The 23,036-nt window shown below is 40.8% G+C and overlaps 1 protein-coding gene across 4 annotated transcripts; it reads left to right on the top strand.

Annotated features, from left to right (window-relative positions):
* Nucleotides 1–218: 218 nt before the first annotated feature.
* INCENP (inner centromere protein) lies at nt 219–16,417 on the top strand. Of its 4 annotated transcripts, none has more exons than XM_075187926.1 (18): nt 219–390; nt 2,283–2,427; nt 5,414–5,524; nt 6,296–7,053; nt 7,275–7,323; nt 7,435–7,462; nt 9,065–9,188; nt 11,749–11,785; nt 12,496–12,613; nt 12,689–12,841; nt 13,309–13,418; nt 13,537–13,657; nt 14,002–14,121; nt 14,336–14,502; nt 14,589–14,700; nt 14,832–14,999; nt 15,796–15,952; nt 16,034–16,417. In XM_075187926.1, the coding sequence occupies exons 2-18, from the start codon at nt 2,291–2,293 to the stop codon at nt 16,246–16,248; spliced, it is 2,685 nt and encodes an 894-aa protein (XP_075044027.1). In that variant the 5' UTR covers nt 219–390; nt 2,283–2,290; the 3' UTR covers nt 16,249–16,417. The 4 variants fall into 4 exon arrangements, with proteins under 4 accessions (XP_075044027.1, XP_075044030.1, XP_075044028.1 ...); XM_075187929.1 differs by having other exon boundaries at nt 220–390; nt 12,689–12,835; XM_075187927.1 differs by having other exon boundaries at nt 220–390; nt 12,689–12,835; nt 14,829–14,999.
* The last annotated feature ends 6,619 nt before the right edge of the window (nt 16,418–23,036 follow it).

Below are 23,036 nucleotides of genomic sequence, written 5' to 3'. Positions count from 1 at the left end.
TAGGTAATGACTTTACCATACATATGCTGCAGAGGGAGCCTCTAGCTATCCATTTACATATTTCTTTAGCTAGTACAAAATAGTCAAAGGAAACAATAATAGGACAACGCTGCCTCACATTGTGAGTGACAGCGTTCTGACGTCACTCCTTTGTTCGATCTCTCCAGTCCTCCAACAGTTCGGAGACGATCCCTTCTATCCCCCTGACAGACCCTCTCTATCGTACCAAGCCCCTCCTTCTGACGTCACGGTGCCGCTGGCTCCAGCCGTTACGATTTGAACCATTTGAACGGTTTGGGCGGGAGCGGAAGGATCTCCAGTGAAGGGGGAGACAGGGCCGGGATAGAGAAATCGACGAGGACGTGAGACGGGAGACCGGACCCGGGACAGGTAAGAATCGGGCGCCTAGCAGCCAGGTATTAGTCCTTCTCTTGTAGGGGTTTGATGGGTCGCTTTATACTGCGGTAGATAGATCTATGCCGGGGGTTTAAAGAGCTGTGAGCACCTTGTCTGTTTCGTGCTCTGTCCTATGGAGGTCCCCCGGGTACAGGGTCACTGTATATACCCTATAGATGTCACATGATCTCAGCTGAGACCTAACCACAACCTGGTGTCCTGGAATGTGGTTTACACAGATATTTACTGTACCCCTCAGGAAGTAGCTATATTTTTAATACAGCATTTGACTTGTTTATTGTGACATGTTATAGTGTGCTGGGGGCCTGGCTGGTGATTTGTCTGTGTGGTTATTGGATGATCTGCAGATTGTTTTCTTATCAGGTATCTGTGTACCAGCAATGTGAGTGTCAGTGTTGTGCCACAGCTGCTTGTACATGTGCTGTCCATATGTTGGTGATATTTAAGTGGAGCTATAAGACTTTCATATGTGTGTGCTAGTATTTATCTGGGCTGTAGTGATGAGAATATTTTCTTTCTCTTTGTAGTATAAAAAAATGTGGCTATCTTCATTCTGAGTGCTTAGTGTTTCTTAAGCTGGGTACACACTACACTGTTTTCGTCCAATAATCGGCTCAATCAGCCGACATACGACCGCTCGTTCAAAAGTCGGGTCAGTGTGTGCAGTGACACGATGGTCGAAAGTCTGCCCAAATGGACGATTGTGTCCTCATTTGGTTGGTCGCACCGTTTAATATTTTCGTTCCAATCTCGTTTCCGCTGTGTAGTGTGTATAAACTTCCGACCGATCCACAACAGTGTGTACGAAATTACAGTCATTGCTCACGACAACATGGCTGTAAAAAGTCGCTAAAGGGACGTCCGCTCTTCCCTTTATCGTCCTAAACAAGGCTAGTGTGTATGCAGTCGATGGACCGAGCGATCGGAACATCAATCGCATGTAAAATCGCTCGGCATAAAAAGTTGGTTGAAATTTCTGTAGTGTGTACCCAGCTTTAGGACTAGGACCTCTTTCCCTTTGATGCCATATAAAGTCACTGTGATGTTTGTCTAATTTATTTTTAAATGTGGCTTTTGATATTTTCTTCTGTTTTTGTTATGGTGTTGTGTGCACAGTGGTAAGACCTGCCCCCTTCTATTGCCACAATATATGATCAAGAGCTGATGTAAAAATAGTTTGACATTGTTGTTGCCCTTTGTTTCTACTTTGACTGATTTTCCTACCCTGTTTCCTACTCATGTTCCCCAGTGTCACACTGAAGTGGCAGCCGTACATCTGGTTCCTTTGACATGTGTGCTCCTCCCTCACTTACTTTTGAAAGTGAAATCAAAGTTTTCAAGTACCCTCAGTGATAATAAAAACAAACTATACAGATTGCTGGTAATGCTTTTTAAGAGAAGGAAAGAGTTCTGATTTATATATGGCAAGAGGAATTTTTTTATATACAACTATGGTAACATAGTATATATATTTTTTCTGATGCCTGGTGTTAGTCATCTGTAGTTAACATTTACAAAAGGTATAGAAATCCTGTCTCCATTAGATAATTTCTTGGGAATTTATAACAGCAGGTAATAAATGGTATTGTGTTTTTAATGGTGATATGTTTGTTATTGTATAGTCTCCATTTCTGTATTTTGTATGTCAAACACATTTTTTAAGTTTGTGTGAACTGTATTTTACAGGTGTCTTCAAACTTGTAACTTCATATCTGGTTTTATAAGCATGCAATTTATTAATCATTCATTATATCCATGCCATACAGACTATAGAGATTTAGTAATCACTACTACATCATAAACGGTAGGTAAACTTATTTTGTTTATGCTGCATATAAAAAGCAGTCTTGCTATACTTTCTATAGGTGCCACCATGACCGTTCCGGAGAGTCTGACCCAGCTTCTGCAGGTCTGTGCCCGCAAGACAGATGATTTTGTACGGCTTCTAGATAACAAGCACATGATATGGCTGATGGAAATAGAAGAGGCAGCTCAGAAGATGTTCAGCAGGTGAGTTGAACGGCGTGTACTGACACATCACAGTTAGGACTTTGTTCAAGCTTGCCTTAAAGTTTACAGTATTTTCAAGCTGTTTGTTGAAGCGATTGTCTTCATTTCAATTTAGTTTGGATTCCTAAATTGCAGTGTATTTCATAATATAGCTGCTTATTCAAATTGTTTCTTAATATGCTCACTCGAGAGTTGCCTGGCAGGGCTTCTGAATTTGTCTTGTTCGCCAGTGGACTGTTAAGGGACTCTTATTAAAATAAAAAGGCACTTCTTGTAATTGACTGACCGTGAAATACATCTTGTGCCTAACCCTATCAGATCTTTATTTTGTAATGTGTATTAGGGGAAGACTAGAAGCTGTTATATAAAGGTTAACCTTACAGTATTGCACTCATTTGCTTTAATTTCTAAAAACGCATCTAAGATCTTCATGTCTTCCTTTCCAAGTTGGGTATATTTTGAGTGTCCCTCATCTTATAACTTGAATATAACTTCGCAATATCGCCTGCATCCGGCCCTTCCTTTCTCATGAAGCAACCAAAACCATTATCCATGCTCTTATCTCCAGGCTGGACTACTGCAACCTTCTCCTCACCGGCCTCCCCCGCTCTCGCCTCGCCCCCCTCCGTTCTATACTCAATGCAGCTGCGAGGCTCATCTTCCTTTCTTGCCGCTCCTCTTCTGCCTCACCTCTCTGCCTTGCCCTTCACTGGCTCCCCTTCCCCTACTGTATCCTTTTCAAACTTCTTACCCTCACCTACAAGGCCCTCTCTCACTCTACTGCCCCCTATATCTCCATCCACACTCCCGCCCGGTCCCTGCGTTCGGCCAATGACCGTCGCCTCTCGTCCACTCTGATCACCTCATCCCGCTCTAGAATTCAAGACTTCTCCCGAGCTGCCCCCCTCCACTGGAATGACCTCCCACGCTCCATCCGTTTGTCCCCTAACTTGTGCTCCTTCAAACGGGCACTCAAAACTCATCTCTTCCTTAAAGCCTACCAGCCTTCCACCTAACCCTCTCTCCATGCTCGCTCCCATCCCCTTGTTCCTCCTCTGTTGGAGTGCACGCTTGCTCCCCCCCCCTCTGACTCCCTTTGTGCCGGCTGTCTGTTTCCCCTCCCTTCAGGATGTAAGCTCTTATGAGCAGGGCCCTTCTCCCTCCTGTCTCTCTACCTTCTCTTCTGCTCCTTCTCAATTACATCTGCTTTGCCTGGAGCCTCTGAAGTTTTGGTACTAGTTGTTTATTGTTCTGTACTGTTATTCCCTGTACTGTCCATTGTTTGTACTGTGTTCGGCGCTACGGAAACCTTGTGGCGCCTTATAAATAAATAAATAAATAATAATAATAACTTAACCTGAAGGAGCCTTCCTCTTGGTCTCTGCAAGGGATGTGTAGGTACTAAGTAAAATGAACCATTTATAGTGGGGTGTGTTCTCTGGAAGGGCACTTAATTGCCTGGTGCCATGGTGACCAATAAAATGGCGCTTTGTGTGTATACTCTTGAACAACTTGAATCTTACCTTGTGGTTCCAGTGCTTGCGGTCGCATAGGACGGCACACCCTGCTTCTGATCAAGAGGATATGACAAGGTGCGAGATGTTGAGGGGTCCTGTCTGCAGAATAAGCTACATTTTTAGTGGAAATCTTAAAGGATATTTAACAGCATTTAGATGCATATAATAAACATTTAAATGCACAGTTTAATCTTGCCAATTAAAAAGTACATGTATATTGAGAGTGATTCATATGGAATGGCTTTAATGCAGTTGGTTCCATGACTAGTTTGATAGAGTAACTAGCCACCTACTTTCTCAATCCTGTTTATTAAATAATTCCATATGTTATGTAATGACTATACTTGCCAATAGTTTTCCTTGCCATTTATTTTAATGTCTTGTAAGTGTATTCTTAGGGGCATATTCAATTCTACCGATTCCCCGCGGTGTTTAAAGTATTACCGTTATTACGGTAATAGTAAGCTGGATTTCAGCTCGCGGCTCAGGGAGCTGAAATCCAGCGAGAAAACTACCGTAATAGTGCGTGCGCCACAAGATTTTTGGCGTTTCTGCCAAGAATTGAATATGCCCCTTAGAGTCCAGGGACGTTGCGTCTTCTGTTTGCAAAAAAAAAAACCTCTCCTCTCTTTTATGTAGAAGAGTAAGAATGTGCACTTGAGGACAGTCTGTTTCTAGAACTGGATGCACATTATCTGGACTATGCATATTGCAGGCTGTTTTAATTTAAAGTCACAGAACTTTGACTTTAAAGAGCAGTTGTGAGGGAGATATACAATTTTACACATTGAAGCATAATATGATTTAGGTCAGCCACAGGAGAAATTTAGAAAAAAGACTGAATATGTACTAATAGCCCTCGACCCAAATCGGTTGGACCATTATTGGACATAAGGGTGGTAGGAAGGTTGGTCCTAATCACCTGTGTGTGCGGTGATTGACTGCTCCAACTACTCTGGAAGTGCATTGGCCCGTGCAGTGACTTGATCCTGTCCAGTTTTTCCACGTGAGCCGAGAACAAAGATTTGCCCTTGAGTCCCCATTTTAAAAGATAGGGTGCTAAGCGTGGCCCAGAAGTGGGCAACAGCATACAAAATAATGATATGGCTTATCAGAGGGGTGGCAGCAGCCACAGGAGAGTGGACAAGGAAAATGAAGAGCCCAAAGTTACTCAAGGTTCTTTTGCAGGAGAGTAATATTTACCTTGGTCAGTGATTGCACAATGTTGCATTGGATATAAATGCATGAAACATTACTGACTGCTGACAATAGCCATATACGTGTTAGATGTCAGCGTTGCTAGTTCCCAAACGCTTTACCCAGCATCTGTACAAATAACATAAACGTGGTGATTTTCAGAGATTAATTAGAATGGAGCGCTTAAACTGTGCTTCATCTGACATGACATCACCCAATAAAGCTAATTTTGTGTATCTTAATTTTTTTATTTTTTTCCCCTCCCCCAACAGTGACTTCAGTGCTGAGCCTGAGCTGATGCCGAAGACCCCGTCTCAGAAGAGACGTCGAAAGAAGAGAACCTCAATTGTGCCAGATGAAAATAGAGACCCCAGTGGACGCAGGTGAGGGGAGCAGTTGGAGACAGATCTATGAATAAAATTATAGCAAAACAGTTTTTTTTTTGTTTTTTTTTAAAACAAAATTATATCTATAAAGTATTTTACCAGAAGGAAAGACATTGAGTCACATTTCCTTTTTAGGTATGTCCTGGATATTTCATATGTCCTTGTGACTTGGTTAGAGACAGGAAGCATTAAGCACTAGAATCACAAATGTACTTACAGAAATGAGTGACAGAAGCTTGTAGAGATCTTAAATAGGTAGCAAAAATAAGTGACGAGGGCATGTTGTTTCAGTAATGGGGATACTGGTGGCAGAATGGCCATGTTCCTTATTGAATTTAAAAAAACATTTGCTGGCTTCTGAAAGTAGATCTTTCTGCAAAATGCAGGGGTAAGAAGTGTGTCCAGGTATTTGCCTGTTTATCCTTCAAAAGCTTTCTGGAAAGATTACCTAAAGTGTAATTATACGTCTGACCTGTACTTATGGCCAACCTAGATCTGATAACCCGTCTCACTGGTGGTTTTACAAAGAAAGACCAACAGCAGATTGATTTGTAACGTGTATTGAATTGCCATAATGAAATTGGGTGGGTCTGTACCCTAAACTAAATCTCTAATCTATAATAGGCATCACTTGTGCAATGCGCTTTGCTGCCCTCAGAGGTAACAGATATTGCTGTAGACCAACCACTATATAACATAAGGTTATTAAACGTTTTAGGTGATGAAACCTTTCCTCTCAGTTTGATTATATAACAATTGTTTCTGTAGGTTATCGAGACGAAGCAGTGCCAGCTGGAGCACGTCTGTTCGCAAACTGTCAACTAGACAAATGAACAAACGACTTGATGCATCCATTCAGGAGGAGACTCTGCCACCGAAGAGAGTGACTAGGGCCCGAACACATGCCAGCACAGTCTGCATGCCTGTGTCAGAGAAACCACTGCAAGAACTTCCATCAAACTTGGCCAATGAGCGCTTTGTGCAGGTGAAGATCAGTGCTGAAGAGCGCCGCAGTGCAGAGTTGCAAGTTACAGAGTTGGTTGCGTTGGGTTCTGTGGGTAAAAAGACTGATCCAACGATTACCATCGCTCCACCTCTCCCAGTTGTTCCTGCAGCGGTGATTGCTACAGAACAAGCTGCCCCTGTCACCCCTACAAAACCTGACCGTACAGCAGCCAAACTAAAGATTGCAGATAGCTCCACTCCTAAGATGGCAACTGTTGTTAAAGAGTCGATAGATCTGACACTTGAATCTCCACAACCTGTCGCAGAAGCAGCCAAGGAACTGGCATTGGATCTGTCCAATCACAGCATGACACCCACAGGGTCGAAATCTGACCGCCGTTCCGTGCGTCGCAGCATTGTGGGACGAAGGTCTACCAGCCGCCGCGCGTCTTTGGCTAACCAGTACTCTCTTGCCAACAAGCGCGACAGCATGACTCGAGAAGCTGTGCGCCAATCCATTCGTCGCTCAGTTTCAAAAAAGAAAGCTACAGAGTCCTCTTCATCATCTAGTTACAAGAGCTGTGAGTCACTTCTAAGCATTGATATTTATTTCTATAGCAGCAGCATATTATGCAGTGTTTTCTGAAAATATAGAATCAACATTATTATTTTTTTTCCCCCTGCATGTGATTATTTCTACTTGTGCGTGATTTAGCATTCACCAGTGATCTATTGCCCTGCAGTTATCACCTTCCTTCCAGTGTATGGTATATGTTTTTAACTCTGTCCTTTCTCCTTGCAGACCAGAGTTCTGTTGAAGTTGTGGATGAAGAAGTCACTGTTAAAATTAGGTGAGTAAAGCAAAAATATATCTTTAGATGGAAACATTTTGTATGTGTACACTTACAATTGATAAGGTATTATGTCTAAAATCATTATAACTTATTTATTCTCTGTTGCAGGCAAGAAGATGCTGAACTTGCTGAGAAGGTAAGAAAGAGACAGCGAATCGTAATGCCAGGATGGATGGCTAGTGTGTATATGTAATACTGGATGTCTTTGTAGTTTATATTGGGCTTTATTACATGGTTGTCTGTGTAGCACTTTCTGTTCCTGGTTAACATAAATCTTATAATGAACCAACCCCTTCTTTAAAACTGATGAATGTGATGTTTCTTGCTGTAATGTGTACATCTTCAGCAGTAGTGTTTTATTGACATTTGTTTCCCCAGGGGGTGCAGAAGAAAAGGGGTGGGGAATATAACAGCCAAGATGGATGAGGGTGTAACGGATACAATACATTAGTGCCAGTGTATTACAGTATTTATACAGCCAGGGAGCATGCTATATTCCTGTGCAGTATAGTGATAACAAAAAGGTCAGTGGTTAATAACCGCACAGTCCGAATCCCATCTCGTATTAGTTGATCATTATTGGTACAATTATTATGGGAAGGTACTATCTGACAACAAAAAGAACATCATATGGGAACATTAAAAAAAAAAGAAAACGTTGTTTTAAATTGGTGCACACTTTGGATATTAACATTTTTAAATTACATTTTTTTTTTTTTTTATTGAAATTCATTCATGTAACTCCTATATAAGCCAAAATATTTCTAAAAACAAGTATATGATGAGAAGAAAATTAAAATCAATAGGTTAAAAAAAAAACAATTTAATTCAATGGTTATAACTATAGGTAAATAACATAATATTGGTAATCCATGAAAACCCAGGGTAAGGTAGAATATCACTTATAATTATGACAGGTGATATGCCTTGCGATAGTCTGTTACTATGTGTAGTGATACACAATATATCCACACAGGCATTAAGTGTTCATTTAGGAGACTGGTACAATATTGATAGAGATAACCTAGGAAATGTTCATTAATTCACAGTAAAGTAATCTTCATACAGACACTTCTGTATCTGATGGTATTAGTAATGTGTATAGCCTCCTCCTAAATTCATGTAATCAGGGGTGATATTGTTTTAAGAACATGGAGTATAATACTTAAATGCCCTAATGGGAAATTCCTGCTTATTATACCTGCAAAAATTGAGATGCTCTTAGAATTACGTGTACAGCAAATAAGTGTTCACTCATATAAAAGATTTGTTCAGGGACTGATGCCAACAAAGTCAGTGTGAATTAATAAGCAGTTGAAATAGTTTCCATTTATATGGTAAGAGACTTGTTACATTGATGAGACACATGAACTTGCTATCTCCCAGTTTGATGAGAACACTGGAGACAAAGTGTTTGTATCGGGTCATCTCAAACGGAGCACCACACAGCCAGATTTGTTTAGTACTAGGACAGTGTACTGATGTAGCAATGCACTGTTTAAGCACTGAGTAACTGGCAGATTCCTATTTAATAACTGTTACATAATCACTGTGCTTCTTTACTGTACATACTTATTACTTTATATTCTTTAACCTCTAACTCAGGTAACACTCAGTTTATTTTCATTTTCTTCCCAGGCAGCATCCATGATTGCATTGGTAACATGTATTAAATATTTGTGAAAAAGCCCATTATCCTACAAATTCAGCATTATTTGTTTGCTGTTCACTCCTGCAGGCTCTGACTTCGGAGAGAATGGCTGCCAGAACACGTGCTTTTAAAAAGATTCCAATTAGCAACTTGCCAGACTCTGATCAGCAGCGAAGGATTGTGACCCGGCAATCATTAACTTTAAATGCTGGTGAGTTTCATTTGTATATATCCTTTTATGATTGAATGCTTAGTGACTGTAAAAATGATGATCCAAATATCCAGTTACATAATATCGAGGTGGATTGTTGATACCATTCCTTCTTACACATTATATCTTACACTAGTGAGCAATATATTGTTTTCTGTTTCATAACTAACAAAAGATAAAACCCTTGCAGTCCCTTCAGAAGAGGGATGTGTGACAACCGTTTGTTGATGCCAGCACCACATTCTAAGTCCCCACACACACTCCCACTGTCACCTTTATAAATGACTGGTTGTTTATTCAATTAAGCCTTTCCCCTCTGCTAAACGTTGACATTGTGTATGTGCAGGTTGTGTGGACATTATTGTAAATCTTGAAAGAATGTATCCATGCTTATTTGTATAACTGCATGAATGTACAAATGTGTCAGCCGTGCAATACCTGTTGTCATAAGCCCTCGCAGTAGGCATAGTAGAAGTTTACAGAGAGCACCTGCCTATTTTAAAATGGAATGCAGGTAGCTTGGAAAACAAATGGTTGCTACCCCCACTGAATGGCTATGTGAAATTAAAATATATTTAACGGAGGGTTTTTGTCTGTGGATCAGGTAAGAGCCTAAAAATGTCTTACGAGAGAAAGGAAAACCAGACACCTAGAGTAGTAAATCTGTTGCTCAGAGGACTTTATACTCTGTCTAGGTCTTCACCCAGATATTCTGGGACCTATTTCTAAAACCATCTCCATCACATAACACTAAAGAAGTGACGAGCTAAACGTCCTACTGTTCTTTACAAAGAAAAAAAGGATTTTTGTACTTGCATTAAATATTTCTCTGAATTGGAGATGTTCACTGACCCCCATGTTCTGGTTTTGGATCTGAATTAACTTTGTGTTTTGGCAAAACCTCCCTTGCATGTTTTGGATCCCTATTTTTTTTTTTTTTTTCTAAAATCCCTGCTGCCTGCTTGTTAATGCGCTGGGTCCGCATAGTGACTGACTGTGCCAGAGAGGCCACCCACGCTGGTTTCTCCATCGTCCGAGTGCTGCTCCCCTGTTCCTGCTTGTCCCAGGCCGCTGCTTCACACTGCACAAACCACCATCTGGTCCAACTGTGACAAACTTTGGCTGTTCAGTTAGAGCCTGAATAAAACTGAACACGGGCAGGCATAGTGACTACATCTAGAAGATAATATACAGAAGACAGTGTGCACACAACTGCCGTACAATAAAAGATACGTGCTCTGTCCCTGGCTAGAAGGCCCAGAACAGCAACACTCTGATATCTAGTGTGAATATGGGTTACAGGAAATTAAGTAATCTGAGACCCAAATATGATGTGTTTTTGTTTTTAATTATTATACACAATGCAGAGTATAGACAATTTATAAACATGTCCCCCAGTGAGGTGCTTGGCTCTGCTTTTAGCAATGGCCTCATGGAGGAGCAGGATTGGTGAAGTAGTCAGGACAGCTGTTTTGACACTTATCTAAGACTTTCCAAATGTAGCCGTTATGCGGTGCTTCCTTTTTTGAAGCCTGCTTGCAGCAGTAAGCAGGTTCCCCTGTAATTGCAGACTCCATTTCATACTGGTCCCAATCACTGTCTAGACTGGGGATCCAAGTTTCCCCTCCGCCTCATTGGGGAATTTGGTATCTTCCATCAACATGTCTGCCCTTCATGCAGTGTCCCAGCGCTCTCTGCCTACTGGCAGCGTCGGACCTGCTATGAAGTGAACAGTTACAGCTGTGCTTATGTAAGCAGCTGTCACTGAGTCTGCAATAAAAACTGAAAAGAAGTTACTTGGCTTAGGACAGAAGCTTTTCCTTCTGTGAACAGGTGAACCTGCAGCACAATTACCTCTGACTCTCCTAGAGATAAATAGAGAAACTAAGAATAAAATAAAAAAAACACACTAACTATTGTAGCAAGTACTGCAGAGCAGTAAAATATTAGCCCAACTCCTTGGGCACTTAAACTACACTGAGGTTTGTAGGGGTTGCAGAGGTGAGGAGTCGGCAGCAAGTTTAGTTTAAGTGCCAACTCCATGCGCCCTCATACAACCCTATGCGGTGTTTCCCCCCCCCCAGATGGAATGACTGAGAAATTACCTATCCAAAACTGCCTTAGGTTGGCAAATGTTTCCCTGAACAGTATTCCTACAGAAATCTACTCTTCCAAAAACGTATGCTGTGTAACAGATTTCAAAGTGGATTGCTCCACCTAAATGTGTACATTCAGTTTAGGATGCAGTAGAAGTTCTACTAGAAGACTGAATGTTACTCACTTGGGTGTGATGTCACATCTTGCCTACAATGTTATTCACAAGTCCGTTTTTAGCTTTTACAGAGTGGTGGCATATTATGTCAATCTGACACCTTGTTTATATTTGCTTAAGGATCAAAAAATGACTTTAGTCCATATGGACCCTCTTCCGCTTTCTGCTGTCTAATTTTTCTTACATTTTGTGTGGTAAATTTAAGTTATTGCAGTGGAGTAAATAGGCTGTAATCTTGAAATATGCCTACTTGACTGTATTTTTCTCTGATTTATTCTGTATTTACAGAAACTGGTCCAGACACACATGATGATCAGACTATAAGGTAAATGTCTTGCTGTTGCTTAAACTCTGTGTATGGCCTCCTAACTCCTTTGCCTATGCCATCATATCCCCTCCTGCACACTGTGCCACTGTATTTGTGTCTATCCCTTTCCTATAGGATGTAAGATCTCACAAGTAGGGACCCTATTTCCTCATGTTCTCCTACTAGTGTCACTCTCTCTTCCCATTGGCCTGTTTTCCTTAAGCCCAGGCCTATTTCAAGTTAGACATTAGCATCACTCTTGCTGTAAATACACAGAACTTGGTAACACGGATCAGTTAATCTTATTTAGTTGAGGTCTGGTCTTTGTATGATTCAGGTTTAATGTGTTATGAATACTTGCTATGTATTCCGCTGAAATTTCATTTGTGGCACAGTCGACTTTTTGTGATGCATTATAAATAGAAGTCCTATTTATTTTAAAATTTGCTTTTGCATTTCAAATGTAAGGGACAGATGTTTCACCATTTGGAGACAGGACTCTGCATTTACACCAACCCTGTACAAAGCCCTTGACCTCTATTGATTTTTAGTTTGTATTAATTAATGGGGGTGGTCAATTTCTTCCTCAGACATTTAAATTGCAGTATAATATTTGGAATGTATTGAAAGTATGCCCAATTAGCATGACTTGTTATAGAATGCTAGTGTGCATTTTGTAGCATTGTATTCAGATAAAGATTCCATCTCATGTTGCCTTTACATTACAGGCGGAAAAGTTACAAGCGAGCTGTGGATGAACTGTCTGATGATGAACATCCTGGTGATGACCAGATACAATCACCTCCCAGAAAGAAGACTCCGTCTCCACCGTGTCCTCCCAGCAAAGTAAGTTCCCAACTAGGTGACATTGCACACGTCTTCAGTTGGACATTAGAGTTAAATCAATGTATTGTCTTCTAGGTGGTAAAACCTCCTCCCCATATGAAGAGTTTCCTGCATACAGTGCAGAAAAATCAACTGCTTATGATGACTCCAGGCTCTATTGGGAAAAGTCTGATGGTGAAATCCTTTATAAAACGCAACACACCACTAAAAACTGACCTAAAGGTATGTGTAAATCATGCATAGAATCAATGCATTTTAATCTTATTGTATTATCTTCCTTTAAAGAGAAAGTTGTAGGAAAGTCACTGTATGTAATGGAAGGTTCTAATTCTTATGTTTTATAAATGCAGAAAAAATACTTTCCTAAGAATCATTTGTCATTTCATGGCATTGTCGCTGTACCTGCATTTTTTTATTTCATTTTTTTTTAAAAATAAAATACTATTTGTTCATGGTGAATTCATGAACATTATCTCATGCTCGTGTTTGTTTTTGTTTCCTCCCCTCCTTGGTTAATTCCAGACAGACGTAAGTAGATTCCAATTTTTGAAGGTGCCCCTGGTGTTTGCGAATCTCTGGAGGGTGCTGGTCACTTTTCTTGGTGTGGCTGATTTTCACTGTCTGAAGGTTGTACTGATCAGACTGGTAGTTGGCTGTCTTCAGCAATTCTTTATATTCATGTTATGGTTTCATAGGAGAAGGAGCGTCAGCGCCTGGAAACTCTGCGTAAAAAAGAGGAGGCTGAACTGCTGCGCAAGCAGAAGATTGAGGAGGGAAAGAAGCGCAAACAGGAGGAACTGAAGATGTGAGTAACATTAAAGTACAGTAATGATTGAATTCTTCGACTTGTACATAGAACAAGTTTAAGGCACACAGATATCTCACTGCAACATAAGATTCATGGTTCAATTCTTTTGTCTTAGGAGGCGAGACGAGCGGCTGCGCAAGGTGTTACAGGCCCGCGAGAGAGTGGAGCAGATGGAGGAAGAGAAAAAGAAAAAAATGGAGCAGAAATTTGCGCAAATAGATGAGAAGAGTGAAAAGGTAAGAGGTGTCCGAGGGGCCCTGATCTATGTGCTGAACCAACCCTGTAACAGTCAGAGCTAGTGTACACATAGGGTGCAAAAGAGCCCATACATGCACCATTGTGCTTTGCTGATAGTCCTCTATGCGTCTTTATTATTATTAACTTATAGAACCAAACGAGGAACAATTGTAAAACTGTCTGAGTTGCGTTTTGATGGCTCCTTAATCCATTATACTGATCAGTGGAATGTATTAGACGATCACTGTCCCAGTGACTTCTGTCAGAACATTCAGTCTCTGAGAAGACTCGCTGGAATGGAATGTTTTTTTTTATACCATTTTCTGTTCACTTTCCCTTACAGGTGCGTGAAGACCGCATGGCTGAGGAGAAGGCAAAAAAGAAAGTCACTGCTAAAAAGCAGGAGGAAATTGAGACTAGGAGGCGGCAAGAAGAGGAAGCTCGGAAACTCAAAGCAAAACAGGTGTGTGTGGTACTAGGTGCTAATCTGCCACATGGCGGCTGATAGCCATTCTGAATGTGGAATGCATGTGTGTGCTGTAATATTGGGGTAAAACAGAGCATTAATGCTTTCGGTAGTGCAGTATATATTGTAGCATATTTAAACAAGCAGTGGCATAAGTGGATATTTCCGAAAGTAGGGGTAATGTTCTTCTGTTCTGTTAATGTCTGTCTAGGAGGAAGAGGAGCGCCGGCACCAGGAGCTTCTGCTCCAGAAAAGGCGTGAAGAAGAGGAGGAGCAGGAAAGACAGAGAAAGCTGGCAGAGATACGGCAGGAACGCGATAGGCAGCGAGAGCTGCAACTTGCGGCGGAAAAAGAACAGGAGCGTCTCAGACTAGAACGGTGAAAAAACAATTTAATACACTGTTAATACGTAACGTATAAGCTGCCTTCTATCCCAGTATTTTCATAACTTCCTCCTTTTACAGAGAAAGGGAGCGCTTGGAGAAAGAGAAGGCTCTTCAGTTGCAGAGAGAACTTGAGCGAGCGGCACAGGAGAAAGAACAGCAGCGTAGAGAGGCAGAAGAGCACAAGAGAAGAGTGAGTACTGTGCTTTGGCTTCTTATGTAGTAATCCTTATGCTGATACACTTGGACCAAGTTAGGATTATGCCATTTTAACATTGGCAGATGACTATAACTGACACTTAATTGGCATTGAAATTCCAGGAGCAGCAGGAGAGGATGGAACAAGAGCGACAGGAAAAATTGCGCCGAGAGATGGAGGCCAAAAAGCTCAAAGAACAGGCACAGAGGTTGCGTGAGGAGCAGGAAAGAGTTGCTAAGGGACAGCAGTCTGCTGTCAGTGAACAAACGCTGAATGTTACTGTAGATATCCAGGTAAGGGAACTGTAAGCGGAGAATCTAGGGCACGTCGACCATGACCTAAAGCTTTTTGTTCGTTATTCAATTTGCCTTTCTCTCAATATCCAACCAGGTCTTACTAGAGTTATAGTTGTTTTGATATCATTGAGTTAAATACGAAAATTTTTATTTTATATCAAGTTTGGACACTTCATGGGGCAGATTGAGTTCTGCGCAGGGTGCTGCTGAACATCACTCCTATGTTCAGATCTGCGTAATGTCTGTTATTACGATAAGAAAACTCAGCTCATCTTTCTGCTCACCTGAGACTCGAGGGAAGAAAGAACGGAAATTTAGGTTAACACTCTGCGGACTGTTCTGGGAGAAGTCTCATCACCTCAAGCTGAATTGAAACTGTCCCTAAGATTCTTTTGTTTTTGTGTGGTTTTTTTGTTTTTTGTTTTTTTTTACCATGGGATTAATGTTTTGTATAGATAAAACAAGAGTTAATCTTGGAGTGTGTGTATCGGCTTCATTCCAAACTGTTTCCTTTAGAAGTCATTTAAACTGCAGGCAAAGTAATATAAGAGACCCTCCCCCAGTTATGTCATTTTCTGGTTTTCACTTGAAGCTCACACGGAGTAACCACTTTCTTTTTCCAAAGCCAATTATAGCCTAATCGGAAATCAGTTTCCAAGGCAGTAAGGCCTGTCATAAACTGCAAGACAAAGGGCTCTTAATGATCTACATTGTCGTTGGTACTTGTCTTTTGTCATTACAAAACTTTTTGCAACTCCCATTTACTCTATTGACTCGTATGTCCTTTCCTCAGAACTCCCCAGCCTGTCAGTCTTATGAGATGACTCCAAAGAGCGTTAAACCTTACGCTGCCAAGAACAATTCAGATGACTATGGCATGGACTTAAACAGTGATGACTCCACTGATGATGAAGGCAAACCTCGTAAGCCCATCCCATCTTGGGCATCTGGTGAGTATTGATCACTGGTGGTTGTTTGCGGAGGGGTTCATTATGGCAGCCTTATCTAATATTTATTTATTTTGTCTACAGGAAACCAGCTAGACCAAGCTGTGCGCCAACAGTACTACCACCCCATAGATCTGGACAGACTCTTTGGCACCATTGACAGTCCAAAATTGGAGGATATGTTTAATAAGAGCAAACCCCGCTTCTACAAACGCACTAGCTCTGCAGTATGGCACTCTCCCCCACTAAACAGTAACAGACAGCATCTTACTGTGGGCTATGGCCTAAAGAAATACTGAGCTTGGGGGACTGCAGCTTCACTAGACCATATCTCGGACTACCACGCGCTGTTCTCTAACCTTTATCTAATCGTTTATTTTATCTGTTGTTTTTTATGTCCATTGGCTTTCTTATATATTTGTATGGTAGGGATGTATAATTTTAAAAATAAAGATTCTTTAAGGATTAGTAGGACTTCCGCTTAGTTCAAGTTGCAAGAAAATACATTGGCGATGACTTGGCCAGTAGAACTACTCGTAAGGTCACTGATCAGATGAGTGGTTGTCTAACAAATTTAATCAAGCAGATGTTTGTTGTGACTAGGAATTTGGAAGAATGGACCTACACCAGCCTATAAACAGACACTAAGTATTGACTTGCTGCTGTGGTGAATTGACACATTGCTGAGAAGCTTCTTAGATTGTGAGGACACCCTTTTGGGCATACTATGCAAAATGCACTAAGGCCTTACAAAATAGGGTTAAATACCAGTTTTACAGACATGGGATCTACAGTGGTTCTTAGAAAGGCCTATACAATAGCACATTCTGTCTCTTGACAGTGATAGTCAGGTTATGAGCATGGAATATGGGGATATTTTCCACAAGATCACTCCATCAGCATATTTCATCATCATTTATTTATATAGCGCCACTAATTCCGCAGCGCTGTACAGAGAACTCTCTCACATCAGTCCCTACCCCATTGGAGCTTAGTCTAAATTCCCTAACACACATACAAATACAGACAGACTAGGGTCAATTTGTTAGCAGCCAATTAACCTACCAGTATGTTTTTGAGGAAACCGGAGCACCCGGAAGAAACCCACACACGGGGAGAACATACAAACTCCTCACAGATAAAGCCATGGTCAGGAATTGAACTCATGACCCCAGTGCTGTGAGGCAGAAGTGCTAACCACTTGAGTCTAAAGTGTTTCTACCCACCAAACAAAACTTAGGGGCAGATTCCGTTCGGCATGAAGGGAACACAATGCGCAGACACATATAGTGTTGGGTGTTTTTTACAGAAATCTCTACTCATTTTCCCTCTTGTCTCATAGAGATGCTAGGGAAAATGAGCATAGTATTCTATACTGTATTAACCGGCAAGATGTGCAAACAGACACAGCGGCAAAGTCTGGCGGAACCTCAACGAACTTTGAATCTGCCCTTTAGAACTTTTCTTGCAGCAGGCTAAATCTGATGCTGGAAGAGTTAGGATAGATCTTCAGCAAACACTTAATAGAAATGTAAACAATGCTTAACCCAAGCGTTAAAGCCCATAAATGGCTGAGCTGCCTTACAAGCCAGATCCACCTCCCACAATGGCACAGTGATATTGAAAACTTTGGGTAATGGGAGCAACCAAAGTGCAAGAGGCATAAATTGCTAAATATATCCTTTTGCTTACTGAGATTTGGAAAACCTTACGTATCATAACCAACTGTCTGAGTTTATTAATTCTGCACATGCTCTTACAGAATGGTGATCTAAAAACTGCCAGATGCAATTTTGTATATAGGAGCAACTAATCTCTTGGAGAGCTGCTATAGCTAGATATATGCATTCCAAACGAGTAAATCCTTTAAGACCACTTCTGGTCCTCTACAGTAGCTCAGAATGTTGAAACTTATAATTTATTTGCAATTGAAACTGCCATCCCTTAACCTCTCTGCCAAAAAAAATGTGCTTTAAAAAAAGGAAAAATCTGATAGTGTTGTCTGCAAACATTACATCCAGTGCATATAGAGAAGATTGCCTTTGAAATAAGGACCTTTTTGTTAGTCTAAATAGCACTAGTCCCAATCATTAAACAGGACCAGAATAAGTAATTTAGATACCTTTCACCAAGGGACCGAAAGACATGCAAGTGTCAGATATGCTACTTCTAGTAGTGATTTTAATAAATACTGGAGATTTTTTACCTGCTAATCTGGTTTTATTAGCTCTTCCATGGCTGCATTCACCAAGGGGTTAATCCCCTCGAGTTAGTACTGGAAAGACCTCTCTCCTTCCTACCTGTGTCTTCTGGTTATCCGTACAAGTATAATAATTGAACTTTGGGATGCGTAGCATGCTGTCAAGGAAAGCAGATTAGCAGGTAGTAAGGGTTAAGGCCAAAGCTGCCACTTTGCTTATGGTAGGTTCCTGAACATACTTCTACTGAAACGTAATGATAAACAAGGTTTTAGGGGGGACTTTTACATATTCTAGCACCAAGCGGTTTTCTTCAAAACGTGGCATCTGTTGAAGCTTTTGCATGTTTTATACAATGTTTACTGAATGTATGAATAGAAGACCACACCGTAACTTTGCCAAGTTTAGCAATGGAACACTCTCTGCCCATGACAGCCATAGCTTTGGTAGAAGGCCTTGATTCTTTCTGGCACGTCTACTTTTGTCTAGACGCCTCTCGATTGCTGGATTTTATGCATTTTTCTTCACCTTTCTCTTTGCTGTTTTATAGACAATAGTTGCTTCTGTTCTGTTTAAATACATTTTTTTTTTTTTTTTATTGCCTTGAACCAAAATTTTAAACAAAAAACAATGGGAACGTTGTTTCCTTTTGGATTCTTTCGTCTAGGACATAATGAAAGAACGGTATCCTGGATCATGTGAAATTGAAAGACTAAAGTTCTGAAATTCATGTAGAAGACCTGTAATTCCGAATTGCCACGTAATGGCAACCAAAAAACAGCTTTCGGAGTAAGATGTCTTGCAAAGGCCCACAAAGTGTAAGTCCCAGTGTAGTAATGGATGAGCTTGTGTTTTTTTTTTTTTTGTTTGTTTACCCCCCCCCCCCCCCCCCCCCCTCCTAAAATGAATCTTCTCTTTTATTCTATTATGGACAGTTTCCTGTGTAATAATGCTTCTAGATCACAAATTTTTACTTTTAAGAATATTTACTGCTGGTCCTTTTTATCACGTTTATCTTGAAGTTTAAAAATTGAATCTATGGAATGATTACTTGTTACTAAGTTTCTTACGGTGCATCATTTCTTAAAGTAGTCCCAAATTCTGAGTCATGAGTTTGATTTCTGCCCATGGCCTTATTTGTGTGGAGTTCGTATGTTCTCCCTGTGTTTGGGTGTGTTTCCTCTGGGTGCTCCGGTTCCCTACCACACTCCAAAAACATACTAGTAGGTTAATTGGCTGCTATAAAATTGACCTTAGTCTCTCTTGATCTGTGTGTGTGTTAGGGAATTTAGACTAAGCTCCTATGGGGCAGGGACAGATGTGCGTTATCTGTACAGCGCTGCGGAATTGGTGGCGCTATATAGGAATCTGATGATCCTGTTATGATTTGGTTGTGGATTGCTTCCTTGCTTTTAATAGTGTGGAAATTACTTTCCCTCTAAATCCCTTGCACGTTAAAAAAAAAAAAAAAAGACTGACAGTCTCCAAAACTGGGTTTAGCGGACATATCTGACCTTGTTGGACTAGGTTTGGCAGAAGTGGAAGGTTTTTTGTTTTGTTTTTTGTTTTTTTTAACAACTTGATGCAATGCCTTAAGATTATGCTCTGTGTTGCCAAAACAGTAGGATCACAATTGTTTTGTCCTGGTCCCTGCTAGCTGACAGTCTTGCCATATTGATATCTACGTAAAGTAGTAAAGAGCATACTTCTCATCTTGTGACTTCTCATGTCTTATTGATGAATGCTGAATTAGGATACAACTGCATGACTCAGTGTACCAGGCTTTGATGGCCACACAGTCCTCCAAAAATGCAAACATGTTTTATACACTGTTTTAATTTCCCTTATATTTGAGGATAGCGCAGCTGTCTTCCTGCCACTGACCCTGTGCTTTTAGATACTTGCAAGTGCCACCCCATTCTTGCTTGTTGGCATATGTTGTGATAATCATGTATTTGTGATATGCAAAACATCTCCCTCTTCCTGAAAAGCTGTATATTGACCACCACTGTCTTTTTCCTTACTACTTTGGTTAGAAAGATACGTCGACTTTGATCCTATTTGTATTTTTGAATATCCTTTGAATATAGTTTTGGAATAGAACCCTGTGCCTTTTTGTGGCATTAGTACTGTGCAAACTACTTTTAACTGTATTGTCAACTTTTCGCGTGGCTGCTCATCCTTTCCAGGTTACTAGGACTGGAGATTTTTGAAAATTATCTCCTGGGGCAAGGCCAGGAATTCTAGCATATATCCCATCCCTGTCTTATTGTTGCTAATACCCACTGGTACCTAGTAGTTTTGGTAAATTCTTCTAGGAATATTGAGTCTGCTTCAGACTTTGTTTTCTTCTCAAGAGTGAATCTACTCTGCATCATTGAGAGGTGGGTCTAAAGGATCCTTGAAACTCCTTCCCCTTCTGCTGGCAAAAAAACCCAAAAAACTTTCCTTGAGGAACCTGGTTGCTAGCATTTCCCATATCTTCTGCAAGGCTTGTATAGGTTTGTTTGACTGAATTCTCTAGGCTTACAACACTTGTACACCTCTTTTGTTAGGTCTGTTCTGAGGCAGCCAGTTTGATCTGCCACCTGAAAGCTTCTGTGGTTCAGCAGTAGCCACAATCCAAAATGAAACCACTTTTCTAACAGCAACACAGGATGCTGTAATTCTAGAATGGCTGATTGTTTCTGGATCATTGCTCTGGATACCACTGCAGTTCTTAATGCTGTACTGGCTGTAAGCTTCTTGTTCTCCCCTCTATCCATGCTATCCTTGAAGAAATATACATCCTTCAGCAAGATAATTGTATTCTTGGAGAGCCTGGCTATTTCTCAATCAACTTTTAGTGACCTTTATCTCCTCAGAAGAAAAAGGTTACATGAGACTATTCATGCTGAAAAGTCATTTGGATGTTTCTACTCTTCTCCTTTTAATCTCTTTATTAAAGAGAATTTGGCAGGTCTTTTATTTTGCCCTATGAAACATCAGTTCTTGCAAAGACTCTCTTGAATATAGCCATTGCTTTAGTAATTTGTTTTAATAGTCCAATAATTTCACATTGAAACTAGATGCTTAAGGCAAATCCATGATCAGATAACTTGGATACATCTGCCTCTACTTGCAAAATCAATACTGATTAATGACATTTTGCACTTCAACTGATGCAAAAGTGTCCACTAACTCTCTCTTCAACCCTGTGTGTGGGGTGGCTCCTGCTTTCATTAGAACTGCAATTAGGGCAACCTTCCCAGAACATCCCTCCGCTAGCTTCTGGTCACAAACAGCACAATTAAGGGGGTCTTGATCGTCTTTTCAGCTATGTACCTTCCAGGTCTGTGTTTAGCCTCGGGTATTAAAACAAATTACATTTGTGTACTAATAGAAAGAGGATGGTCCTGGCATCCTCTGCTCTTTATCGTGACGTCATGAGGTCTGGTCTAACAATGCACCAGTTCTGAAGGGGCCGAGAGTGGCAAAATGTCTGCTGGAGGTCGATTCTTATAGAAGAGCATCACACCGGAAAAAAAGGCCTGTCCTGCTACCTTTCCTGAGTTAGTACTCCCTACAGTACATATTTACTAAACTGCGGGTTTGAAAAAGTGGAGATGTTGCCTATAGAAATTCAGATTCTAGTTATCATTTATTTAGAACATTGTACAAAATGACAGCTAGAATCTGATTGGTTGCTATGGGCCACATATCTACTTTTTCAAACCTGCGCTTTAGCAAATATACTCTTTTTTTGTTGGTTGCTATAATGGTGTAGCGAACGCCAGGTCTGGTTTTTGTGTGTGTTTTTGTGTGTGTGTTTACTCACTTCCAGTTCAGTTGTCATAGGCTGCTCCTGAGCCCTAAAATATCATACTGAAATCTCAGAACTGTGCAGCACCCTTCAGGAGTATGGTCTTTGGAATAGTTTGGTTATGGTACCTGGCCTACCCTCCCAAAAAGGTTTAAAGCAGGCCTGTCCAACCTGTGGCCCTCCAGGTGTTGTGAAACTACAAGCCCCAGCATGCTTTGCCAATAGACAACCTGTTGATAGCTGGAAGGGCATGCTGGGACTTGTAGTTTCACAACATCTGGAGGGCCGCAGGTTACAAGCCTGGTTTAAAGGACCAATTTCAGGAACATTTTTATTAATTAGCTTTCCTACACAAGCTCAGAAATATACTGAGGATTACCAAACTAACTAGAAAGTTGCAACACTGTGTTTGTGAAGGGTAGCAGTAGTTGTGGAGGGTTTTTTGGTACATTCTTCATCTGCCCAAAAGGGCCACTGCTTAGTTTCCTTAACAGTTTATGAAAATTAATAACTAGCATGATGAGAACAATGAGCGACCTTTTTGTCATAATGCCTTAAAAGAGCCAAACTACAGACAAGTGTGGATCTGGTAAAAGTCAGACCTGGTACATCTGCCTGGTTGTCATTGTCTTCTTTGTGACTTTGAAGGGTCATCTGACAGGGAGTTGGGAAATCTGAGAAGATACAAAGTCATTTAACCCTGGATGAGGACATTTATAAAATCAAAGAGCTTAATGTGACCATGGGGATTGATGAAATGCCAGCCCTTTCTTCTCTTCAGGATTCCCTTTTTAGATGACCATCAGAGTGTTCCAAGTGTGCAGGGTTATTAAAGATATCATTTATAAACAATGGGAACAGATGGACACAAGTTTGTCTAATTTCAAGAGACTTAATCACATGTATCCTTTTCAGGATAAGAAGTAAAAAATAACATGGCACTCAATATGATTTGGCACCAGTGGAGTCTATTCTCCACACTATGAAGAAGCAAGACCTCTTTACTTCCATAAATATCCAGGCTGCTGATCTTCAATTTAGCCTGTCTACGTCTCTCATGGCCTTCATCAAAGTTCTAGTAGTTTGC

The sequence above is a fragment of the Mixophyes fleayi genome, chromosome 10 (assembly GCF_038048845.1).
Source record: "Mixophyes fleayi isolate aMixFle1 chromosome 10, aMixFle1.hap1, whole genome shotgun sequence".
NCBI lineage: Eukaryota > Metazoa > Chordata > Amphibia > Anura > Limnodynastidae > Mixophyes > Mixophyes fleayi.
This window is presented reverse-complemented; position numbering and strand designations above follow the sequence as displayed.